The 24473-nt window shown below is 36.2% G+C and overlaps 1 protein-coding gene across 2 annotated transcripts in view; it reads left to right on the top strand.

Annotated features, from left to right (window-relative positions):
• Positions 1-24473, top strand: part of Fgf14 (fibroblast growth factor 14) — a 630557-nt gene that overhangs the window by 453931 nt on the left and 152153 nt on the right. For both annotated transcript variants that reach the window (NM_001411965.1, NM_022223.3), the window contains 2 exon segments: positions 15610-15720; positions 19265-19368. In NM_001411965.1, coding sequence (NP_001398894.1) covers positions 15610-15720; positions 19265-19368 — 215 coding nt within the window.

Genomic DNA, 24473 nt, shown 5'->3' with positions numbered 1-24473 from the left:
AATAAATCCTGGCATAATGCAGCATTTGGAGAGTGTCCTTGGAAATATACTCATCTACATAGGTGTACCTGATTTCTCAGTGTTGTCACTGAAGAATAAGTTATCATTTACTTAACTGAGCCAAAGAGTGCTGAATATTTTCACTTAAATAATCAATATTTATAATTAATGTCTTTACATTCAAAACTATAAAAGAAATAAATCACTGGGACAAAGTACAAAATACTTTAATGCAATTTTATCTCATCTTTACAAAGATGATGAAGTAAGTTTTAGAAAATCTCATATTGAGGCTATTATATTGTCTAAATCAAGAGGATGCTAAGGGCTTTGAGAGTTTTAATATGTCTCTAAAATGTTAGGATATTGCAGTTATAGAATATTGGTAGAAATTAATGTTGGAAAAAGGGTGTTTCCTAGGAGAGTTCCAAAGACTTCTTTACTTTGGCACATCCAGACACTGGATATTTGGACAGCTTTTGAGAATTAGGCTTTTGATCCTTGAAATGTTATAATCTAGGTTGTGTCTTAGAAATATGGATCATGTGCTAAGCAGGATTCCTGAATGTCATGGGTATATATGTATATATGCAGGTGTGAGAGCTTGCTTATGTGGGCATACATGCAGGTGTGTATGTAGGTGTGAGTGCCCTTGAGATAAGAGATTAACAGCAACTGTCTTGCTCTATCACTTCTCACCCTCTTCCTATCCAACAGTGTCTCTCACTGAGCCTAGAGCTCAATATTTTTGGCTAGACTGGTGGCTATCAAACTTCATTCCGTGCCCATCCTCAAGAGGGTTTGCCTGACTATACCTAGCTTTTATGTGGTTGCTGGGGATTTGTTTTTTTTTTTTTTTCCGGAGCTGGGGACCGAACCCAGGGCCTTGCGCTTCCTAGGCAAGCGCTCTACCACTGAGCTAAATCCCCAACCCCTGTTGCTGGGGATTTGAACTCACATCTTCATGCTTGTACACAAAAATCTTTTACACACTGAAAGCAGCATTCTAACTGTCTGCCTTCCCTCTAATGATTTCCTCAAGCATATCCCTTTGCCCAAGGTTCTCGTGTCTAGTTCTTACCATCTTATAATTTAAAAAAAGATATTATCTTTTTAACACAATTGTTTTGGAAAACTGTTTTCATTTGTTTTGCAAAACTGTTTTCATTTTTATTTTCACATTTATCTTTATATCAAATAGGCTTTTCTATTCAGATACCCAAGAATGATCTTAAAAATAATATATTTTATCCAGAGAGCTAGTTAGAGCTTGTATAAATATTTTAAAATGAACAGAAAGCATATTTGATTCAATAAGCATTCCCTGATCGTCTATTCTGTGAAAATCATACTATTAGGTAGCCATGCGGAAATATGCAGATATCAAAGGATTTATAGGTTTTTATAGTGCTAGTGAGTCTTTTACATTCAATGCACAGCACAGAGATGAAAGGGTACAATAATAGCTTTTCTTAATCATCTTAGAGGTCAAGGCTGACATCTCTATACACACATCATGTTAACAAGAGAAAAGCATAAACAAACTTTTAATTAATATCTTATTGTCACGGGATCTTCAGACATGAAGACCTGAAGACCTATTAAAACCTATTTTCACATTGATAAAGGAATGTGACTGGACAATAAGTTACACTCTTCTGACAATAAACTGAGGTGTCCAGTGAAGATTTGTCATCTTGGCCTCTCAGTGTAGCTTTCATTCCTTCTGTGTGTGATCTAAAACTTCTCTGAAATGATAGGTTTAGAGGAAACAGGAATCCGATCATCTGAAGGTCTGTTGATTGCTTTGTAGAAAAAAGGGTTCTGGGTTTTGCCACCCAGTTTAGGAAAGGGAAATTCTGGTTTATATTATTCACATTGAGGGAGAATAAACCTGGAGATAGCAGTTTTAGAGAAGGTTAAAGAGCTAAAAGAACTCACTCTGTCAAAGTAACACACATGAAAACCAATCTGAGTCCCTGCCCTGCCCCCTCCCCAAAGCCCTTTGAGAATAAAACCAATATGCCCTGCCTGGCTTGTTTTTGTAGACCCGACTGGGGAAAGGAGAACAAACACACAAAGAAATGTACAGTAAAGCGGGACTCTGGTGGGCTGTAGAATTCAGAACCTCAGTCCTGTAGCACAGGAAGCAGGATTAGTCTTGGCAGTAGGTCTCCATAAGTGCAATCTCTGTCTGTAAGCTACCAGAAGGAGAAAGCTGTTGTCAATGCTTCTGTATCTGTCACACTTGCACGTGGATTAGAGGAGGGCTTTGCCAATTTCAAGGGTCTGAGGTATCAGGGTCCTTCTCAGAGAGTAAGCAGGAAGTTGGACTGTCTATCACACCTCAAAGCCTGCCCACAATGACTTACTTTCGTCAACATAAGAGCTCCCCCTCCTAAGTTCAATAACCTCAAACAGCAGTACAAGGTAGGAGCAGCAAGAGTTCAGGCACAAGAGCTTATGGGGGGCATTTCCCAGGTAAACTGCACCATGCTAGAATGGCTGGAAGAAGGAATGGATTCTCTCAGCAGCATTGTGTTTATAAGTGGAAAAGAATGACTATCATTCCAAGAAATAAGTGGAAGGATATATGAAATTTCGTGTGACTTACTGACAGCTATCGTTGTCCTTAGTGCCTCTAACATCTTTAACATACCTTCTTCATCACCCTTCTAGAAGTATTCAGGACATGATATCTGATAATTTATAGGTTTTGGGAAGAGACTCAATTCTTTTTTCTGCTACTAGGAGTGCCAAAATCTAATTAGATTTGCCACATTTCCCCCATAAACATATTCTAGAAACTGTTTGTATCCTGGAGAAAAATGTGTGTATGTTTTTATAGCTAAAGGAAGAGTTATGTTTAAGAAATTCTACTGGCAATTAACGAGAACCAGATATATAACACATCAGTCCAGGACATGTGAATTGACACATCAGTGTATTTACTATACAAAATGTACAATGTAGTGAACATTTTCTACTATGAACAGTAATTAAAAGCATGCATGTCATCAAATGGTTTGTTCTGGCAACTTTTTGGTCAATATACATATTGTAAGAAAAGAGCTTATGATAGTGATTGATTTAAATGAAGCCACTTCTGAGAGAGTAATTGTTCTAATTAAAAGCATTGGGCACTTCCCCACTCTATGTTCAGGCATTTAGATTCATTTGCATGTTTTTCAATTCTTTACATTGAGAAAAAATTCAGTACAAAAAGATTTTTCATGATGTAGATACATTAGTTTACATTGTGTCTGTTTTAATGTTCATAATTTTGTGCAAAGGGTATCTTCAAAAACAGTTTTAGGGAATGGAAATGTATAGAACATTAATGAAAAGAAGAAAAAAGAACTGAGACAAAAAGAAGAGACTGAGTTATTTATATTTCCTTAAACAAACTAGATATTCTGAGGATGTAGAGTTTTTAGAGGACAAAGAACTAACTACCAATCTTGTGAATAGAAATTTTTTACGTGAATAGTTAAAATAAATGTTAGACTTCAAAACTTACTTGTATTTGGTTTTTGGTTATTAATTGTGGTTCTAAATTGTAAAATTTGGGGTACATGGCTATTGAAAACAAAAGTCTTTGTTCTTAAAGAGTTTATACTTAAAATACTAGGAAAATGTCACACAACTTCATCATTTTAATAAAAATGTGAGCACCTATTCACAAAACGAACCCTTTTGTTTCTCATTAGTAATGTTTCCATTGTTTTGTAGATCAGGACACAACATTTATTTAGGGTAAGAATAACTGAAACTTTGGCTAAATGCCTGCTAGATTTGAGTAGACAGCTTATTTTTTTTTTTAAGTTGAGTATTTCTTATATAAATTTCAAGTGTTATTCCCTTTCCCGGTTTCCGGGCAAACATCCCCCTCCCCCCTCCCCTTCCTTATGGGTGTTCCCCTCTCAACCCTCCCCCCATTGCCGCCCTCCCCCCATAGTCTAGTTCACTGGGGGTTCAGTCTTAGCAGGACCCAGGGCTTCCCCTTCCACTGGTGCTCTTACTAGGATATTCATTGCTACCTATGAGGTCAGAGTCCAGGGTCAGTCCATGTATAGTCTTTAGGTAGTGGCTTAGTCCCTGGAAGCTCTGGTTGCTTGACATTGTTGTACTTTTGGGGTCTCGAGCCCCTTCAAGCTCTTCCAGTTCTTTCTCTGATTCCTTCAACGGGGGACCTATTCTCAGCTCAGTGGTTTGCTGCTGGTATTCGCCTCTGTATTTGCTGTATTCTGGCTGTGTCTCTCAGGAGCGATCTACATCCGGCTCCTGTCGGTCTGCACTTCTTTGCTTCATCCATCTTGTCCAATTGGGTGGCTGTATATGTATGGGCCACATGTGAGGCAGGCTCTGAATGGGTGTTCCTTCAGTCTCTGTTTTAATCTTTGCCTCTCCCTTCCCTGCCAAGGGTATTCTTTTTCCTCATTTAAAGAAGGAGTGAAGCATTCACATTTTGATCATCCGTCTTGAGTTTCGTTTGTTCTAGGGATCTAGGGTAATTCAAGCATTTGGGCTAATAGCCACCTATCAATGAGTGCATACCATGTATGTCTTTCTGTGATTGGGTTAGCTCACTCAGGATGATATTTTCCAGTTCCAACCATTTGCCTACGAATTTCATAAACTCGTTGTTTTTGATAGCTGAGTAATATTCCATTGTGTAGATGTACCACATTTTCTGTATCCATTCCTCTGTTGAAGGGCATCTGGGTTCTTTCCATTTTCTGGCTATTATAAATAAGGCTGCGATGAACATAGTGTCTCTTTTATATGTTGAGGCATCTTTTGGGTATATGCCCAAGAGAGGTATAGCAGGATCCTCAGGCAATTCAATGTCCAATTTTCTGAGGAACCTCCAGACTGATTTCCAGAATGGTCTTACCAGTCTGCAACCCCACCAACAATGGAGCAGTGTTCCTCTTTCTCCACATCCTCGCCAGCATCTGCTGTCACCTGAGTTTTTGACCTTAGGCATTCTCACTGCTGTGAGGTGAAATCTCAGGGTTGTTTTGATTTGCATTTCCCTTATGACTAAAGATGTTGAACTTTCTTTAGGTGTTTCTCAGCCATTCGGGATTCCTCAGCTGTGAATTCTTTGTTTAGCTCTGAACCCAATTTTTAATAGGGTTATTGGTCTCCCTGCGGTCTAACTTCTTGAGTTCTTTGTATATTTTGGATATAAGGCCTCTATCTGTTGTAGGATTGGTAAAGATCTTTTCCCAATCTGTTGGTTGCCGTTTTGTCCTAACCACAGTGTTCTTTGCCTTACAGAAGCTTTGCAGTTTTATGAGATCCCATTTGTCGATTCTTGATCTTAGAGCATAATCCATTGGTGTTTTGTTCAGGAAATTTTTTCCAGTGCCCATGTGTTCCAGATGCTTCCCTAGTTTTTCTTCTCTTAGTTTGAGTGTGTCTGGTTTGATGTGGAGGTCCTTGATCCACTTGGACTTAAGCTTTGTACAGGGTGATAAGGATGGATCGATCTGCATTTTTCTACATGTTGCCCTCCAGTTGAACCAGCACCATTTGCTGAAAATGCTATCCTTTTTCCATTGGATGGTTTTGGCTCCTTTGTCAAAAATCAAGTGACCATAGGTGTGTGGGTTCATTTCTGGGTCTTCAATTCTATTCCATTGGTCTATCTGTCTGTCTCTGTACCAATACCATGCAGTTTTTATCACTATTGCTCTGTAATACTGCTTGAGTTCAGGGATAGTGATTCCCCCTGAAGTCCTTTTATTGTTGAGGATAGCTTTAGCTATCCTGGGTTTTTTGTTATTCCAGATGAATTTGCAAATTGTTCTGTCTAACACTTTGAAGAATTGGATTGGTATTTTGATGGGGATTGCATTGAATCTGTAGATCGCTTTTGGTAAAATGGCCATTTTTACTATATTAATCCTGCCAATCCATGAGCATGGGAGATCTTTCCATCTTCTGAGGTCTTCTTCAATTTCTTTCCTCAGTGTCTTGAAGTTCTTATTGTACAGATCTTTTACTTGCTTGGTTAAAGTCACACCGAGGTACTTTATATTATTTGGGTCTATTATGAAGGGTGTCGTTTCCCTAATTTCTTTCTCGGCTTGTTACTCTTTTGTATAGAGGAAGGCAACTGATTTATTTGGGTTAATTTTATACCCAGCCACTTTGCTGAAGTTGTTTATCAGCTTTAGTAGTTCTCTGGTGGAACTTTTGGGATCACTTAAATATACTATCATGTCGTCTGCAAATAGTGATATTTTGACCTCTTCTTTTCCGATCTGTATCCCCTTGATCTCCTTTTGTTGTCTGATTGCTCTGGCTAGAACTTCAAGAACTATATTGAATAAGTAGGGAGAGAGTGGTCAGCCTTGTCTAGTCCCTGATTTTAGTGGGATTGCTTCAAGTTTCTCTCCATTTAGTTTAATGTTAGCAACTGGTTTGCTGTATATGGCTTTTACTATGTTTAGGTATGGGCCTTGAATTCCTATTCTTTCCAGGACTTTTATCATGAAGGGGTGTTGAATTTTGACAAATGCTTTCTCAGCATCTAATGAAATGATCATGTGGTTCTGTTCTTTCAGTTTGTTTATATAATGGCTCACGTTGATGGTTTTCCGTATATTAAACCATCCCTGCATGCCTGGGATGAAGCCTACTTGATCATGGTGGATGATTGTTTTGATGTGCTCTTGAATTCGGTTTGCCAGAATTTTATTGAGTATTTTTGCGTCGATATTCATAAGGGAAATTGGTCTGAAGTTCTCTTTCTTTGTTGTGTCTTTGTGTGGTTTAGGTATGAGTAATTGTGGTTTCGTAGAAGGAATTCGGTAGTGCTCCATCTGTTTCAATTTTGTGGAATAGTTTGGATAATATTGGTATTAGGTCTTCTATGAAGGTTTGATAGAATTCTGCACTAAACCCGTCTGGACCTGGGCTCTTTTTGGTTGGGAGACCTTTAATGACTGCTTCTATTTCCTTAGGAGTTATGGGGTTGTTTAACTGGTTTATCTGTTCCTGATTTAACTTCGATACCTGGTATCTGTCTAGGAAATTGTCCATTTCCTGAAGATTTTCAAGTTTTGTTGAATATAGGTTTTTATAGTAAGATCTGATGATTTTTTTAATTTCCTCTGAATCTGTAGTTATGTCTCCCTTTTCATTTCTGATTTTGTTAATTTGGACACACTCTCTGTGTCCTCTCGTTAGTCTGGCTAAGGGTTTATCTATCTTGTTGATTTTCTCAAAGAACCAACTTTTGGTTCTGTTGATTCTTTCTATGGTCCTTTTTGTTTCTACTTGGTTGATTTCAGCTCTGAGTTTGATTATTTCCTGCCTTCTACTCCTCCTGGGTGTATTTGCTTCTTTTTGTTCTAGAGCTTTTAGGTGTGCTGTCAAGCTGCTGACATATGCTCTTTCCTGTTTCTTTCTGCAGGCACTCAGCGCTATGAGTTTTCCTCTTAGCACAGCTTTCATTGTGTCCCATAAGTTTGGGTATGTTGTATCTTCATTTTCATTAAATTCTAAAAAGTTTTTAATTTCTTTCTTTATTTCTTCCTTGACCAGGTTATCATTGAGTAGAGCATTGTTCAATTTCCACGTATATGTGGGCATTCTTCCCTTATTGTTATTGAAGACCAGTTTTAGGCCGTGGTGGTCCGATAGCACGCATGGGATTATTTCTATCTTTCTGTACCTGTTGAGGCCCGTTTTTTGACCAATTATATGGTCAGTTTTGGAGAAAGTACCATGAGGAGCTGAGAAGAACGTATATCCTTTTGCTTTAGGATAGAATGTTCTATAAATATCCGTTAAGTCCATTTGGCTCATGACTTCTCTTAGTCTGTCGACATCACTGTTTAATTTCTGTTTCCATGATCTGTCCATTGATGAGAGTGGGGTGTTGAAATCTCCCACTATTATTGTGTGAGGTGCAATGTGTGTTTTGAGCTTTAGTAAGGTTTCTTTTACGTATGTAGGTGCCCTTGTATTTGGGGCATAGATATTTAGGATTGAGAGTTCATCTTGGTGGATTTTTCCTTTGATGAATATGAAGTGTCCTTCCTCATCTTTTTTGATGACTTTTAGTTGGAAATTGATTTTATTTGATATTAGAATGGCTACTCCAGCTTGCTTCTTCTGACCATTTGCTTGGAAAGTTGTTTTCCAGCCGTTCACTCTGAGGTAGTGTCTGTCTTTGTCTCTGAGGTGTGTTTCCTGTAGGCAGCAGAATGCAGGGTCCTCGTTGCGTATCCAGTTTGTTAATCTATGTCTTTTTATTGGGGAGTTGAGGCCATTGATATTGAGAGATATTAAGGAATAGTGATTATTGCTTCCCGTTATATTCATATTTGGATGTGAGGTTATGTTTGTGTGCTTTCATTCTCTTTGTTTTGTTGCCAAGACGATTAGTTTCTTGCTTCTTCTAGGGTATAGCTTGCCTCCTTATGTTGGGCTTTACCATTTATTATCCTTTGTAGTGCTGGATTTGTAGAAAGATATTGTGTAAATTTGGTTTTGTCATGGAATATCTTGGTTTCTCCATCAATGTTAATTGAGAGTTTTGCTGGATACAGTAACCTGGGCTGGCATTTGTGTTCTCTTAGGGTCTGTATGACATCAGTCCAGGATCTTCTGGCCTTCATAGTTTCTGGCGAAAAGTCTGGTGTGATTCTGATAGGTCTCCCTTTATATGTTACTTGACCTTTTTCCCTTACTGCTTTTAATATTCTTTCTTTATTTTGTGCGTTTGGTGTTTTGACAATTATGTGACGGGAGGTGTTTCTTTTCTGGTCCAATCTATTTGGAGTTCTGTAGGCTTCTTGTATGTCTATGGGTATCTCTTTTTTTAGGTTAGGGAAGTTTTCTTCTATGATTTTGTTGAAGATATTTACTGGTCCTTTGAGCTGGGAGTCTTCACTCTCTTCTATACCTATTATCCTTAGGTTTGATCTTCTCATTGAGTCCTGGATTTCCTGTATTTTTGGACCAGTAGCTTTTTCCGCTTTACATTATCTTTGACAGTTGAGTCAATGATTTCTATGGAATCTTCTGCTCCTGAGATTCTCTCTTCCATCTCTTGTATTCTGTTGGTGAAGCTTGTATCTACAGCTCCTTGTCTCTTCTTTTGGTTTTCTATATCCAGGGTTGTTTCCATGTGTTCTTTCTTGATTGCTTCTATTTCCATTTTTAATTCCTTCAACTGTTTGATTGTGTTTTCCTGGAATTCTTTCAGGGATTTTTGTGTCTCCTCTCTATGGGCTTCTACTTGTTTATTTATGTTTTCCTGGAATTCTTTCAGGGATTTTTGTGTCTCCTCTCTTTGGGCTTCTACTTGTTTATTTATGTTTTCCTGGAATTCTTTCAGGCATTTTTGCGATTCCTCTCTGTAGGCTTCTACTTGTTCTCTAAGGGAGTTCTTCATGTCTTTCTTGAAGTCCTCCAGCATCATGATCAAATATGATTTTGAAACTAGATCTTGCTTTTCTGGTGTGTTTGGATATTCCATGTTTGTTTTGATGGGAGAATTGGGCTCCGATGGTGCCATGTAGTCTTGGTTTCTGTTGCTTGGGTTCCTGCGCTTGCCTCTCGCCATCAGATTATCTCTAGTGTTACTTTGTTCTGCTATTTCTGACAGTGGCTAGACTGTCCTATAAGCCTGTGTGTCAGGAGTGCTGTAGACCTGTTTTCCTCTCTTTCAGTCAGTTATGGGGACAGAGTGTTCTGCTTTCGGGCGTGTAGTTTTTCCTCTCTACAGGTCTTCAGCTGTTCCTGTGGGCCTGTGTCTTGAGTTCACCAGGCAGCTTTCTTGCAGCAGAAAAGTTGGTCTTACCTGTGGTCCCGAGGCTCAAGTTCGCTCGTGGGGTGCTGCCCACGGGCTCTCTGCAGCGGCAGCAACCAGGAAGACCTGTGCCGCCCCTTCCGGGAGCTTCAGTGCACCAGGGTTCCAGATGGTCTTTGGCTTTTTCCTCTGGCGTCTGAGATGTGTGTGCAGAGATCAGTCTCTTCTGGTTTCCCAGGCTTGTCTGCCTCTCTGAAGGTTTAGCTCTCCCTCCCGACAGCTTATTTTTATGTGTCTATTTTACACATGTAATCTCTGTATAAGACATATCATCTTAGCTAAATGTTTGGCATTTGGCAATGTTAATTGTATGTTTTATTTTCAATCCACATTGTATCAGTGTATTTTCCCTTTAAATTATCCTAATATTAGTTAAAAACATGATATAATATATTACTCTGCTTTACTTATAAAACATGAATTTCAAACATAGTTAAATATTCATTGGGAAGAACCAATTCAGAGTCAGTGTCCTTGGGATAGCCCGTCAGAATCACAGGATCTGTCCACCTGCCTCAGGCTTCTCAAGGACCTGATGTAACATTTAGCTGCATGGAAATACCAATATCACATCCGTGTATTAAAATATAAATTTGTATACATTTAATTCTCATTTTTGAAAATAATAAAATGCAAATGGATTACCACTGTGCATTGGACACTTATAGGCAGCCTGCTTTGCACACCCTTACTTTATAGAGTTGTGTTTTTATTGTGGCTGCTTAATGGGTCCTATCCTGCTCGAGACTGTAAGGTTTTCTTGACATGCCAGTGATAATCACGCCTCTCATTCGGACATGAAGATTCATGTAGGGTGTGGCCGAGCAGATGCTAGACTGAGATTTGTGGCAGAGTCGTAGTGGTTGCTCTCCACTCATTCTTCTGGTAAGTCTAGGAACTCGGCTCTATTTTCTTCATGGCATATGACTGACATGGTTCTCTTCTTCATCTTCTCTTGCTTTGCTACGATCATCCAGGTATATTTTGGCCTTAGAGGAAGAGCTATATTTTTCTTTTTATGATTGTTTAAAAGATGGATATTAAACTTTAAGTGGCCTTATCAGCAATAAATAATTTTACAAGTAATAAAAGGAACAAAGGGTCATAAGGAAGCTCTCTGCATCAGGAGCTTCACAAAATCAACTGACAAATGCTAACTTTGAATATTTGGACCAATTAGCACACAGAAAAAGTATTTATATTTTTGGTATATATGATTGTAATTTTAATTGTGAATATGTATGAAATATTCTTACTCATTACTCATCAGCCATTAACAGACTTTATTACAATCTCTAGATTTCCATTATAAAATTGGCATACCTTCATTGTATAGAATTTAGCAAAAATTTAAAATATTGATAAATACTTTCAAAATTCAGTATATTTGAATTTTAATGTATTTTTTCTATAATTTTTTTCTAATAGGTGGTAAGTTTTATTTTTCCACATTCCTCTTTAAGAATCTTTGTTTTGTACAAAGCTCTGTGCCAGAGTTTATCTTAAAGTTAGAAGTCTGGAAAGCATAGCTAAATCGATGGAGTAACATGTAAAGATTTGGTAGTCATTGTCACTGTGGTTTTTCACACTGTTCAAGCTTTACTCTTGTCAGCCATGTATGAAGTTGCTGTATGTTTTACTAGCCCCTTTTCAGTATTTAATTAACAAACCGTCACTGCAAAGATCATGAACAATGTCACACACTTTACCTTTATGTCACTTTATGTGAACTTGTGTATGGTTTTTAATCATAAATTATGACAAATTATTACTGTGTGTTTTAAGTACTGTTGGGTACATAGATGTGGCTTGAAATGTTTCTGGATATTTTAATGCATCTTAAAGCTCAAAAGTGAGTAATTGCTATGTTTAAAAAATAATGATGAAGAACTCGAGAGATGGTTTAGTTGACATTGTATTTAGTGAGAGTGCGTGAGAATCCCACATTGGTGAGATGATAAAGGGAGAAGAGCGTTAGGCAGTGAAGAAGAATTCTTTGGAGGCAAATATCTCAATAGGTGGACTATGAAAACAACTTGGTGTTATGGGTGTGATGGTGTTCAGATAACAGTCAAGTCATGGGTAGAAACTCCTTTTAGCTCTAGTTGAAGATGAGAAAATTATAGGAAAAAATGGTATGGGTGGAGATTTAGAAATGTAGTGCTGCCTTTACAAATCTGGTGAGGGATTCACAGGGATTAGGCAGAAACTGGAAACTTAAGAACTTGTCCAGCTACAGAGTGGTATGGATGTAAACTTTCAGTGACTTTGATACTCTAACAATTCCGTTCCGGCTTTGCCTTTCCCATTTGCTTGTGAGTATGTAGGGTTGAGACACAGGTATATTTTGGTCTTAAAGGAAAAGTTATATTTTTTCTTTTTATGATTATAGAAATGGTAGAACTTCTGTTTACTTCCTTTTTATTAAACAGTTTGATTTACATTTTATTTGAAGTCTATAAAGCAATTTAGTTTCTTCTTTTTGTAGAGACCACATAGCCTGACTGTTAAGAAGGCAGGCTGAGTGTTCATATATACTCAACCTCCAGTCTTGTAAAGTCTGTACCTTTTGTAAAATTACTTTATTGTTCTCTTTCCCAATTTCCTCATCTTTGATTCAGTTTCCTCTGAAGTAGACCCATAGCGAAGATTTAATGAATGAATCAGGTTTTTATAGAACAATGCCTGACAACCAAGGACAAATGTAATTATTAGTTTTTAAAAATAAAAATACCAAGTTCTGTGTAAACAGGTACATTCAAATTAGATTGCTTTTATTATTAAATGAACACTAGAAAATAAAATTTTGTGTTTTATTGTTATTCTCATAATAAGGATGAGGTATGGTTCATAAGGGCTCACCGTGTGAGTAAAGGGAAGCTGTGTGCTAGGTTATAGGATCTTCCTGCCCTGACTGATCTATTTAACTAAACTCTGGAAAAACTAGCGGCTAGAATGTGGTACTATTTAAAATAAATGCCGACAGAACACAAGGATTTTACAGAACTGGACTGTAAAATTCTCTGTTTATGTTCACAGGCACTAATAAATTTTTCCATCCTTTTAGCTATATTTTTGTTTATTTTTGAGACAGGGTCTCACTATATATATATACTTATATAAGTATATATACATCTATATATATATACTTATATATAGATGTAGTTATCCTGGAATTCACTATGTAGACCAGGCTAAATTTGAACTCACTGAGAACTGTCTGTTTCTGCCTCCTGAGTGCTGGGATTAAAGGCATATGCCATATCTGCAATATCACTGTTCATTATTTTTCTTGCTACCAATGTACAGATAAGAGCGTAAGAAATGCAACCAATACCAGGTACAGGACTGCAGTGGGCAGGGCATGTTGAAGAGATGGATGGGGGGCTATATTCTTTTAAACTTATCTCAGAAGTATGAAATTTTGGAAAGAGTTGAGGAAGTGGAAACATGATCAGAATATATTGTATGGAGAAACATTTATTTTCATTAATAAAAACAAAACCAACCAAGCAAACAACAGCAACAAAGTGGCAATTAAGAGTCAAGCAATGGTTAATATTAACCTTAACCATTAATTTCAACCTGACTGGATTGACTTATCTAGGAGACTGGTTGGGCATGTCTCTGGTTATATCTGTGAGGGGAATTTCCAGAAAGGATTAACTGCAGGGGAACAAGTACTTTAAATGGAGGCCGTATTATCCCATGGGTTCAGTGTTCTGACAGAACAAAAGAATGAAAAAGACAAAGCAGAATTATGGGATTATGAATTTTGAGATTATTTGTTATAGAAGAAAGTATTGATAAATTATTTCTCCACTGGTGAAATAAACCAACTCAAGCCAGATTAGTTTATACTAAATGCAAGTTGATTGGAAGCTGCTCTTAGGTGAGCTCACTGGCCCTAAGGAGTTGCCATGAGAGGGAGAAAGAGAAAGAAGGAAGAGAAAAGAAAGAGATAATGCTCATGTGCAGAGAAGAAAAGGAGAGAGAAATAGAGAAGGGGAATAAAAATGACTAGATTACTGGGGAAAGGGCAGTCCAGCTCCTGGACTGGAAAGTTCAGGGTTGAAGCCAGGTAGGGACTGAGAGATGCTGGTAGAAGGTGGAGGCCAGGTCTGCTTTGATGTGTAAAACATGCACCTTGTCTCAGGGTCCAAAACCAAACAGGTATATACACAATCTTAATAATTACTTAGATATCCCCTTTTTACACACCTTTTTAATCAGTATTTTAAACACACCTGTCTTCTAACATGCTTGTTACAGTGACGTTATCATACCTCAATGTTAGCTTACTTTCCAGAATGTTATTTGTGTCCAATTCATCATCTCATCTATAAAGTAAATGTTCTTGGTGCAGCCGTATGAATAAGAACAATGACTTGGATTGATTATTTTTTTCATTTCTGAAAAGCTGTTCAAAATCCCAGAGCTGTTCTGTTGTGGGCAAATCTGCCTGTTTGGCCTGTTCGTTGTTTCTGTTTGCCTGTTGGCTAGTCTGTGTTAAAGACTATGTGTCGGATTGCTCATTGCATCCTGCAATTTGGACAGTACAAACAAATTTCCATGTTCCATTCAGCTGCTGTGGAGAAAAGGCTGTTGCCATGAGAGTTATGATGTCCCATATCAGCTATGCTTCCAAAATGAGCATGACCTTTGCAAAGCCACATGCAAATATTTATTTTCTTAAATACATTTATTTTCTTAGCTTCTAGAGAAACACTGAATTACCAGGCAGCTATCTTTTCTTAAAGTCTTTAAGTGAGAAGACCCCAATACATAGCTTCCCCTTTAGTTATAGTGAATGCCCACCTCCCTTTACTTCTATGTATGATGTCCAAGAATCGAATGATACATACATACATACATACATACATACATACATACATACTTACACACACACACACACACACACACACACAAAACTCAGCTGTTCTATTCAGTTATATAAATAAAGAGCTTGCTTGTTTCATTTACAACTTAACCAGGACATTGTCCTAGAGTTGATTCCTATGTAGATTAATGTATTGTCATATTTTGCTGTATTGTCTTGTCTTTTCTTGTTTTGTTTTATTTTGTTTTGCTTCAGCAATGCTGGGTCCTGTACATGCAAGGCATCCACTGCAGTGCTGAGCCAAGCCCAATCAATCTCCTGTGTCCTTTGATTCTAGGTCTCACTTTGAGTTCAGAAGTGAAATGTCTGACTCTTTTGTATATCATTTATAAACACCACAAATCCTTCCATGAAAGCTGAGGGTAGGGGGTATTGTCCAAACTGGGGATTTTATTAAAGATATACATCACATTTTAACATAATTTTTTAAAATACAGTTTTCTCTCACTTATAGGTTGTCAGTTTAAGTAAAATGAAAACTTCATTTGAAACCTTGAACGAAGTTTCTGAGTCACTCCACTGCAAAACTCTTGAATTGCCACCCCGAATGACAGAATTAGTTTATAATAATTAGAGGTTAAAGTTGTAATTAAACTAATGATTTAATTAGTTTAACCATCTAATGAATAATGAAAATACACATGCTAGTTTTATGAAATGCCCTATTTTCTGAAGCTTATTATTGTGCTTGCTTTAATTGTGGTGGTTTGTGTAATCTGGCTATCATGACCCAGACAAGTCTGGGGAAATGTGCACCCTTTATAAAATGTCATCTTCTGAAGAAGAAACATGAAATTTTTTTTAAAAGAAGGAGAACAATCCAACTCTCCCTTGCAGCCCTGTGAATCTGATTACCCCTGTGTTTGCCTTTCAGATCCCCAGCTCAAGGGCATAGTGACCAGGTTATATTGCAGGCAAGGTTACTACTTGCAGATGCACCCCGATGGAGCTCTCGATGGAACTAAGGATGACAGCACCAATTCCAGTAAGTGACCAACCAAATCTGCTACACAAATGGCTTTGTGAGATGTGTTTGGAAGTGATTGGTCCTGTTGGCTTGGTTCTAGTTGCCCACTAGATTGCGTGCATCATTTCATTGAGACCTGTGGTGTTAAACTGAGTTTTTGTTTTTTTCAAGCAATGGTTATGTCCACAATATCACTGTTCATCTGATTATAACAGTTAGGTACACACATGTATCAGTATAAAAGTTAATGTCTTCTGCATAGAGGGCATTCTTCAGGCTCTGTATGTATAAACACATTGTATAAAACATTTGTCTTATACCATAGGGTCTGTGAACATTAAAACTCTATGTATCTTTTGTAATATTAATATTTCCCTTCTATTTGGTATTTTTTATATTATACTCGTTACATTTTTCACAGTTTTCTCCTATACTGGTCTGTAATTTCCTCTATTTGCACATTACTTTTAACACACACACACATACACACAAACACACACACACACACACTCACCTTTTATTGCTAGGTTTAGAAAAATGTCCAAATGGGTTTTGATAGATTCAGTTCCAGGACATACATACAATCCTTAGGTCATGAGCAATGATGACTTCCTGTCAAGTTAACATTCTCTTCACAATAGACTATACTCCATGAAAAGAAAGGAAGACCTTTTCCATGTAATGGAATCATCAGTTCTTCATGTTTTAGTTCCACTCATCAGGTTCTCAGGCAGAGATTCTGAGAACAGTTAATGACATGAAATAAGTTGTTTTATACATCATGCTTCTATGTGAAATATTAGTATTTTTGGTATCCTTATATCTGAAGTGAGCTGACTTTTATGAAGAGTGTGTTTATACTGGTAATTTTCGGTAACTTGCTTTACTCCCTTCAAATAATATTATATATACATTTTTCTTATTAATCTTCCTTTTCTTTTTTTATAAATAAAAAATCCTTCTCTCTATTGTCTCTTCCACTTTTGTCTTAAAAATTACCCCTATATTATTTCCTATTTATTTATTTATATTTTATTTCTTATTAGGAAAAGAGAAGAAAGATAATTCAGGCACAGGCAACACAGAAAAGAAACAGCTGTTGGTAGAGATTTATAAATAAAATTCTTTTATAGAATTAGATATTGAGTGTCATTATCTGCACAAATCATAACAAAAGTTTTCAAAGGAAAAGAAACAAAAATAACTACACCTGAAGGAAAGAACTTCCTCTTTGCTTTTTTCTTTTTCTGGCAACATGTGAGGGTGTGAGGTATACATAGTGTGAATGCATAGTTAGATCTGACTGTCTGAAATATACAAGCGTCATCACATCACCCACCCCTCAAAGGGTTTAGAATGGGTTCTCACATGAACTGTAGTCTAAGTTCATTTGAGGAGCACTTAAGACACTTTTCTTGTGTCCTTAACCTAGCCCTAGAGATTCTGACTTGTTTGGTTCAGGGCTGGGTATGGTCATTTTATTTCATAAACGCAGCCATTTTCATGTACAGCCAGGGTTGAAATCTAGTTGCAGACCAGAGAGTTCTACAACAGAAACACAATCACAGGGACATCTTTATTTTTATTCCACTAGGTTTTGCCTCATTGCTTTGTAATTATAAAAATTCAAGGAGAGTGAAAAATAATTTATCTATGTTCTTAACTAGTACCACTCTTTTTCCATGGTCAGCTCCACATTGTTAATTTGTAAATGATAATTGCTGGCATTTTCCCTGACAAAATCCCAAGGAAAGAAAGATAGTGTAATTTTTATTAAGGTTATTTTAGGCTATATTTTAGAACTTTTCTACTTCTTATACTATATTATATTCATATTACTCTTGCCTTTGGGAATTATACCATATAGTTGACATGACATATTCAAAAGCTACAACATTTTTTTAAATCAAGATACAGAGATTAAAGTAAATAGGTTGGAAATTATCAGGTTAGGTAAACATATACAAGATTATGTTCTCTCTTAAAATTCTGCATGGAGCTTAGGAATTATCCTACAGTGTCCCTCCTTTCAAATTTTAGGGAGATAATAAAGATAAAAACAAACATAAGTTTCACATGCAAAACAGAAACAGAATTTCCAGGACAAAGCCTAGTTCTCAATGGCACCATACTATATTCAACACCAAATAACAAATAAAAAGGTCTAAAACTTTTTTCTATATGTCATAACCTTCTAGAATCCAGTTGAAGACAGTTCAGTGTTACTTTGTATATTGTAAGCAACACTCAACTATCCACCTGTGGGACCGCAAATTAATCTATGGGTAATTATCACGACCATGTCCTGCTGTTTTCCTTTGAGGTGCAGATATGGTATGATCTGGAGAATAGAAATATGTAATTATTGCAAAAGAGAACCTAGCTTTCTCCATCATACGTAGTATGATCTTGAAAAAGAAAAACAGAACAAAACCTTCAAAATTACTTTTTAATTATGTACTGAGTAGCCTTAGAATAAAATCAAACTGTATATCATTTTCAAGTGACATGTCTTCTGTAAAAAAGTTGAAGACTTAAAGATAAGACATTTTATTCATACATTTGTGTTAAGAGCTAATGCCTATTCCCATTGCTCAGAAGTAAAATCAAGTTAAGGAGTTAAATGAGAGCAGTTAATTAATAGCTTTCTTGTCAATAACACTTGCACTAAGAATACTAATGCAAGCCTCATTGAGTAGTATAAGCATGCTAGACATATTATGGTTGACAATATCTAAAATGATATTGTTGAATATACTTCATAAAAGTACATTAAATACTTTATTAGAAGGGAAGAAAACATAAAAATATAGCTGGATTTTTAAATTATCAGAAATATAAAACAGCATATTATACTTTTATGTTTATTTATAGCTTTATACAATACCAATAAATAAAAGTCTTTCTTGAAAATAACATGCTATTTCATCTTCTTGACACCTTTTAAGCTTATCCCATGGGCAGGTATACATCTTTTCTTGGATTTTCTGGCGTCTCATGTAGCTTCTGCCAAAGTAATTTAGTTTGAGAATTACTCCTGGACTTCTGGTCTATGCTGCACTGAAATACCTAGTTATACTGTGTAGAAAATGATAGTCAACTTTAAAGTTGGAGTTTTAAATTCTGTGCCTTGAGAATATCCACAGATGATTTTTTTCCTGAAATATAGTAGGGTCAGAGACTTGGATAATAGAAGCAAAATTCCAGGCTTGATTCTGTTCTGTCCCCCAAACCCTTCAAAATGTTGTGAGCAAGCCTTCTGTGGGAAACCTGAAACTGAGATGCTCTTTTTTTTTTTTCATTTAGCAGAAGCTTCTTCATCATAAAATTCTTTAGTCAACTTGTAAAATAGAAATATTATGGATTTTTTTTTTGGTTCTTATTTTTGGAGCTGGGGATCGAACCCAGGCCCTTGTGCTTCCTAGGCAAGCGCTCTACCACTGAGCTAAATCCCCAACCCCTATTATGTGTTTTTTAAATAACAGAAAGTAAAGGGGGAAGTATTATTGAAATGCATTGCTCCATTTACCGCTTAGTGACAGATTACCTTTATCTTCAACAGCTCTGTTCAACCTCATCCCAGTGGGACTGCGTGTTGTTGCCATCCAGGGAGTGAAGACAGGGTTGTACATAGCAATGAATGGAGAAGGTTACCTCTACCCATCAGTAAGTATCACATTAATGATATTGGCCCTTACTGTAGTAATAGTAAAATAGCAAGCGTAGCAACAAAAGCTAATGATGTGTGTGCCTGGATTCTGACGTGTTGACTAAGATTTGGTCCTTATTTCACTACTGCAGAAGCTGTTATTAATTATTCATCAGTGTTTGGTGATGGGCACATCTGGAAAAATAGTAATCTTGTATCTGGAAATGTCTTTGCCACATTTTGAAGCACAACCTAGTTCAAAGTAGAATTGAAAAATGTGGTGTTATTATGCTTTCATTTCTCTTTATAGATGTTTTGGAGACTTTCAAAAGAAGTACTATTTGTCCACATTTTCTTTTAGTAATTCATTTTACTCAGCTTAGTAACTGAATATTTATTTGGTATGTGTACATATACACAAAATGCTGCATATTATTTTTCTAACTGGAGATTTAGTCAAGTTTATTAATATGTCGGTCACCTGTTCACCAGCATAATTTTTAATAGAAAAGATGTTTTAAATGTGTTCTGAATTTTGAAATATACATATTATCTCGCATCTTACATGTATTGATCACTGGGATTTATTTCTCCTTGATCAGTGCCTCCTCCTTAACCATCAATCTATTAGAAAGCAGTGGCATAGTCTGTGTTTCCATGAGGTAATTTTAAGTGCAGCTTATGATCTCACTTACACTTGGAATCCAAACGCTTGTATTTCTTAAAAGGCTAAAATATGAATTTTGAAACAGAAAGGGGCACAGTCATCCCTCAGTCTCTACAGGCAGGGCTTTTCAGATTCTTTGTGGATACTACAATCTGAGGAAGTTAAAGTCATCTTTAGGAAATGGTACAATATTTGTGTATTGTCTACATTTCCTAATGTATACCATATCTGCTTTATTGATGATTCTTTATGATGTAAATAATGAGGCAGTTGTTTTATGTATTATTTTGGGAATAATCACATCAAGAAGGTCTCAACACAGGCACAAGTTTTTATAATGCTTTTGAGTGGCTAGTTTGAATGTATGTATAGTGAACAAAAGGATATAGAAGAACAGACAGCTATGTTTGTCTTAATGGAAATCACAACACTGAATATATTTTGGTAGACAATATTTCTAGTAATTAAGTATATATCTCACACAAATCTAAGCACGATTTTCTGTGTTTTTCTGGTATTTATTAGAAACTGACCAGTTTCTCTGCTATATAGCTTCCACTGGATGATTTCTTCTTTAACTTATTTTACATTAGGTAGGCTGTGCTCATGAATAGTTAGAATCTCATTCCATTGCAAAACAAAAAATAACAATTCGGTAAGAAATGCTTTCTTCCACTATTCCTTGATCATAAATCAATAGATTAAAATGTAAATGCCTTAAAATACATTCTCTTCTGTATTTGCTTTGCATTTTCATATATATTCTTGGAATGTTTGTTGTTATTCAATATTATCAGCAAATAACTATAATATTCAGTTATATGACTTCATGCACATATCACATATAATAAAAATCTCTTCAGTCTTCCACAACAGGTAATCTATTTTTTCAGGAAATCTGGAAACCCTTTCAAAGGGAAATGCAAAGCAACATCAGAGTCCCTCTTATCTAAGCTCACCCAAGGGTATTCTAAAGCACAGAACTGGGTCTTATATTATGCAAACTGTGTGCTGCTGCAGGAGATGAATATGCAGCATGCTGTGAGCAAGATCAAGATAGAACCTTTTACAGCTTGTCTAGGAAAACATATATAAAATTTCATTTCTAGAGATGACTCATTTCAGATACTACTCAATGTTATTGATTTAACATTTGTTTTGTTAATTTTGTTTATCTTTCCCCAAGAAATGTGTTTGAATAATCTATATTTCACTGATTAATAATTTTCCCACTTGGTTGTTTTCTGGTGCATGTACTATTATCAGAGCATTTCTGTTTGTTTTATCTTTTTGGCTACAATTGGAGGTGCTTTTAATTATTGTATATTTTGGATCAGATTATGAACTTTTGCATATGTGTCTTGGCCTATACCAAATTCTAGCATGTTTAGAGCAATCTACCAGTATAGTAAAAATGGAACCAAGGCAGTTACCCCCAGGTTAACTTTAAGCACCATAAACATGGCTTCCTTGTTCAGGATTCAGAACTCATCAAGTTGCTGTGGGAAACAGTGTTTGTACCTGTAAGTATTGAAGGATCTTGATTCATTATCTTCTTCTGTCTTTTTGGATGGATGAACTTCTGACATCTGATGTGATGGCTTGAGTGTCTGACTTACAGATTTTGGTTTTGCTTCTTCCCATCTTTCTGTACTGTGAACTCAGACTGTTTCCTAGCCTAAGCTGTCTCCCTAGCCCAAATTGGTGGGGAGAAGCCTGTCATCTTTCTTATCATCTGGGAAAGAGACTGCAAGAAAAACCTGAAGGAATTTCAAGTCTTTTCTCATACTCTATAGTTAAAGTAGTCCATTGATCTCAATTAAATTCAGTTTGAAGTTCAAATATTTTGGTGGAGAAAATGTTTTTCCATAATTACTAATTATATAAGTCACCGAGCACCTACTAAGATAATAACATAGAACATGATGTGCAAATTATTTTACTTTGTAATAATAATTAAATTATAATAGCAATAGTGTTTGTTCATTGTGCAGCATTCCAGTTATGTACTAATTTACTTGATCCTCTTAGAAATCTTTAACATAATAATCTAATTAATAAATTATAATTTAATATGAATAAAATGAAGACACTGATTGATATACAGATTGCATAAAAGTTTGTCTTAACTTCCTGTGGTAGAGAGAAGCAATGGAATCAGTGCATAGTCTGATTCACTGCTATTAACGCTTAACTCTTCTGTCTCCACTTGAGCTTTTTCTTTTTCATTATATAGCCTGGTATATGTTATAACAAACACTGAAATGCATAGAATATTTGGGGGAATAAACTTGACTTCAGGATAGTCAATGAAAAACTACAATTTGACAGGCCTGCATGTTTGCTCAGTTAATAAGAGCACTTACTGCTGTAATAGAAGACCACTAGTACCTCCAGTTCCAGGAGCTCTGACCTTGTCTTCTGGCCTCTGAGGGCACCATATACATATGATGATACACAAATACACACACACACACACACACATACACACACACACACATACACAAATAAATATTTTAAAATAGAAATTTAACACAATGCCTTTTCAGTATATGTATTTTATGAATAATATGTTTTAAGGGGGAAGTAGTTAATTAAATAGGCCATTCCAAATGAATTGTGTTCCATGGCCTCACAAGAACATTGGACTCTAGGAATACACTTTGCTATTTCAGGGATATTCTTGAAATCCCTCCCTATCCAGATAAAGATATTTAATATGTCTAATAACAACAGTTCTATCTTGTGAATACAAAAATTGTTGTCTTGACTGATCCCAGTGAATAACCACATTTTCAGATTTGGAAGGACTTGTTACCTGTGGAAATTTTTCTTTCACATGACAACAGCTGTTTTTATGGTCCTAATGATTATACTATGTTATTTGATAAGTATCTGAAGAGATTTAATGTCATATTTTTGTTGGAGGTATATTACCAACTCTCAGATCAGAGAACAAAAAATTGATAAAAACTTTTTAAAGAATTAAATGCATTAAAATACTGCTTAAGGAAAAATAAAGTATGTTTAAGATTGCTAGAACTACCTATTGTACCAAAAGTAACCGTCAGGTGTATTGTTTTGTTTTACCAAACAACCAACTTTGAAAAGACTAAGAAATTCCCTGTGGGGTTGGAAAGATGACTTAGCAGTTAAAAAGCACTTACTGGTTTTGAAGATCTTCATTTTTTTGTAGGACCCTCATGGAATCTCACAAGTATCTGTAACTCCAGTTTTAGGTTTCCCTTTTCTAGACTCTGTGGGCACTGTATGCATGTTCTTAAATGGGTCATCTGTATCATTCTAACTAAGTTCTCTATCCAAGGCTCAAGGGATGTTGTAGAAGTAAAAAGAATGGGAGAAGTGCTGTGAAACACCAGATACATCTTGGTCATTACAGTCACGGACACATAGAAGTTGTATTTACCTGCAGAAGACCAATAGATCAAGAGGCCATCAACATTCCATTATGGATGGTGCAGGGGCTCATGAGGCCCCATCCCTAATGTGGAGCTGTTGTTGTTAGTGGCTGTTGGAATATTTGGTAGCATATCCTCTCTTTAAAAAAGCCTCAACAGGCAACCCTAAAGAAAATCAGCGGATTTTTGCATAAAAAATATGAAAATACTAGGAAGAACATGGGAAGAAGTCATCCAGAGTCGAGGGCTTGGATGTAAAAGTTGGCAATGTGGGTGAATATAATCATAATATATTATAATCGTTTATGAAATTGTTAAAGAACAAATTTCAAAAGAGGAGCATGCAAAGATAGAACTCTTCTCAGATGGAAGGTGTTTTCTTTTACTTCTACTCATGCCTTGTGGCAAAGATTTAAAAATGAAATTGATAACCTTATAATGGTAAAGGAAGAAAGTAGAAAGAAGCTTAGTAAATCATCTTACTTATTAAAAAGTCTTCCCAACATATTTTTCTTAATTCACAGAATCCATTACAGATAAGAAAGCAGAGAGCTAGCTGATTTAAATTCATAACCTGTGCTTTCATAAAATAATTCTAATATATGAGAAAGAAAATCCCAGGTATTGACACAGGGTTTGAAGACTTGCATATGGCTTGTGTAGAATGTTTTATATATATTCAGACCTCAGAATATTAGCCCAGAAGTTTCCTAGACTCCAGTTCAGTAAGTTCTCATGTTTTAAGAATCACAAGTCTGACTGTATAGCATAATCCTCTCTAGAGCTAGTGCCTGAACAACAGTTTGAAAAGCAAAGTCTTCATCACACCTAGCCTACTATGACTCTAATATTTCATACTTTGGTTTTGGTATTGATGGTGATGAAATTGATAAATGACTATGGACTATAGATGTATGCCTTGGTTTAAAGTCCAGTGGAGTGAAGAAGATGGAGTGTTCATAGGTAGTGCTAAATGTTTTCTTTAACCAAATTAGGTTGGCCCTTGAGAAAGGCCACAAAGGTAGTTGTGATCATT

The sequence above is a fragment of the Rattus norvegicus genome, chromosome 15, assembly GCF_021556685.1.
Source record: "Rattus norvegicus strain SHRSP/BbbUtx chromosome 15, alternate assembly SHRSP_T2T, whole genome shotgun sequence".
NCBI classification, from domain to species: Eukaryota; Metazoa; Chordata; class Mammalia; order Rodentia; family Muridae; genus Rattus; species Rattus norvegicus.
Note: the sequence above shows the minus strand (reverse complement) of the source record. Positions and strands in the feature narration are given on the sequence as shown.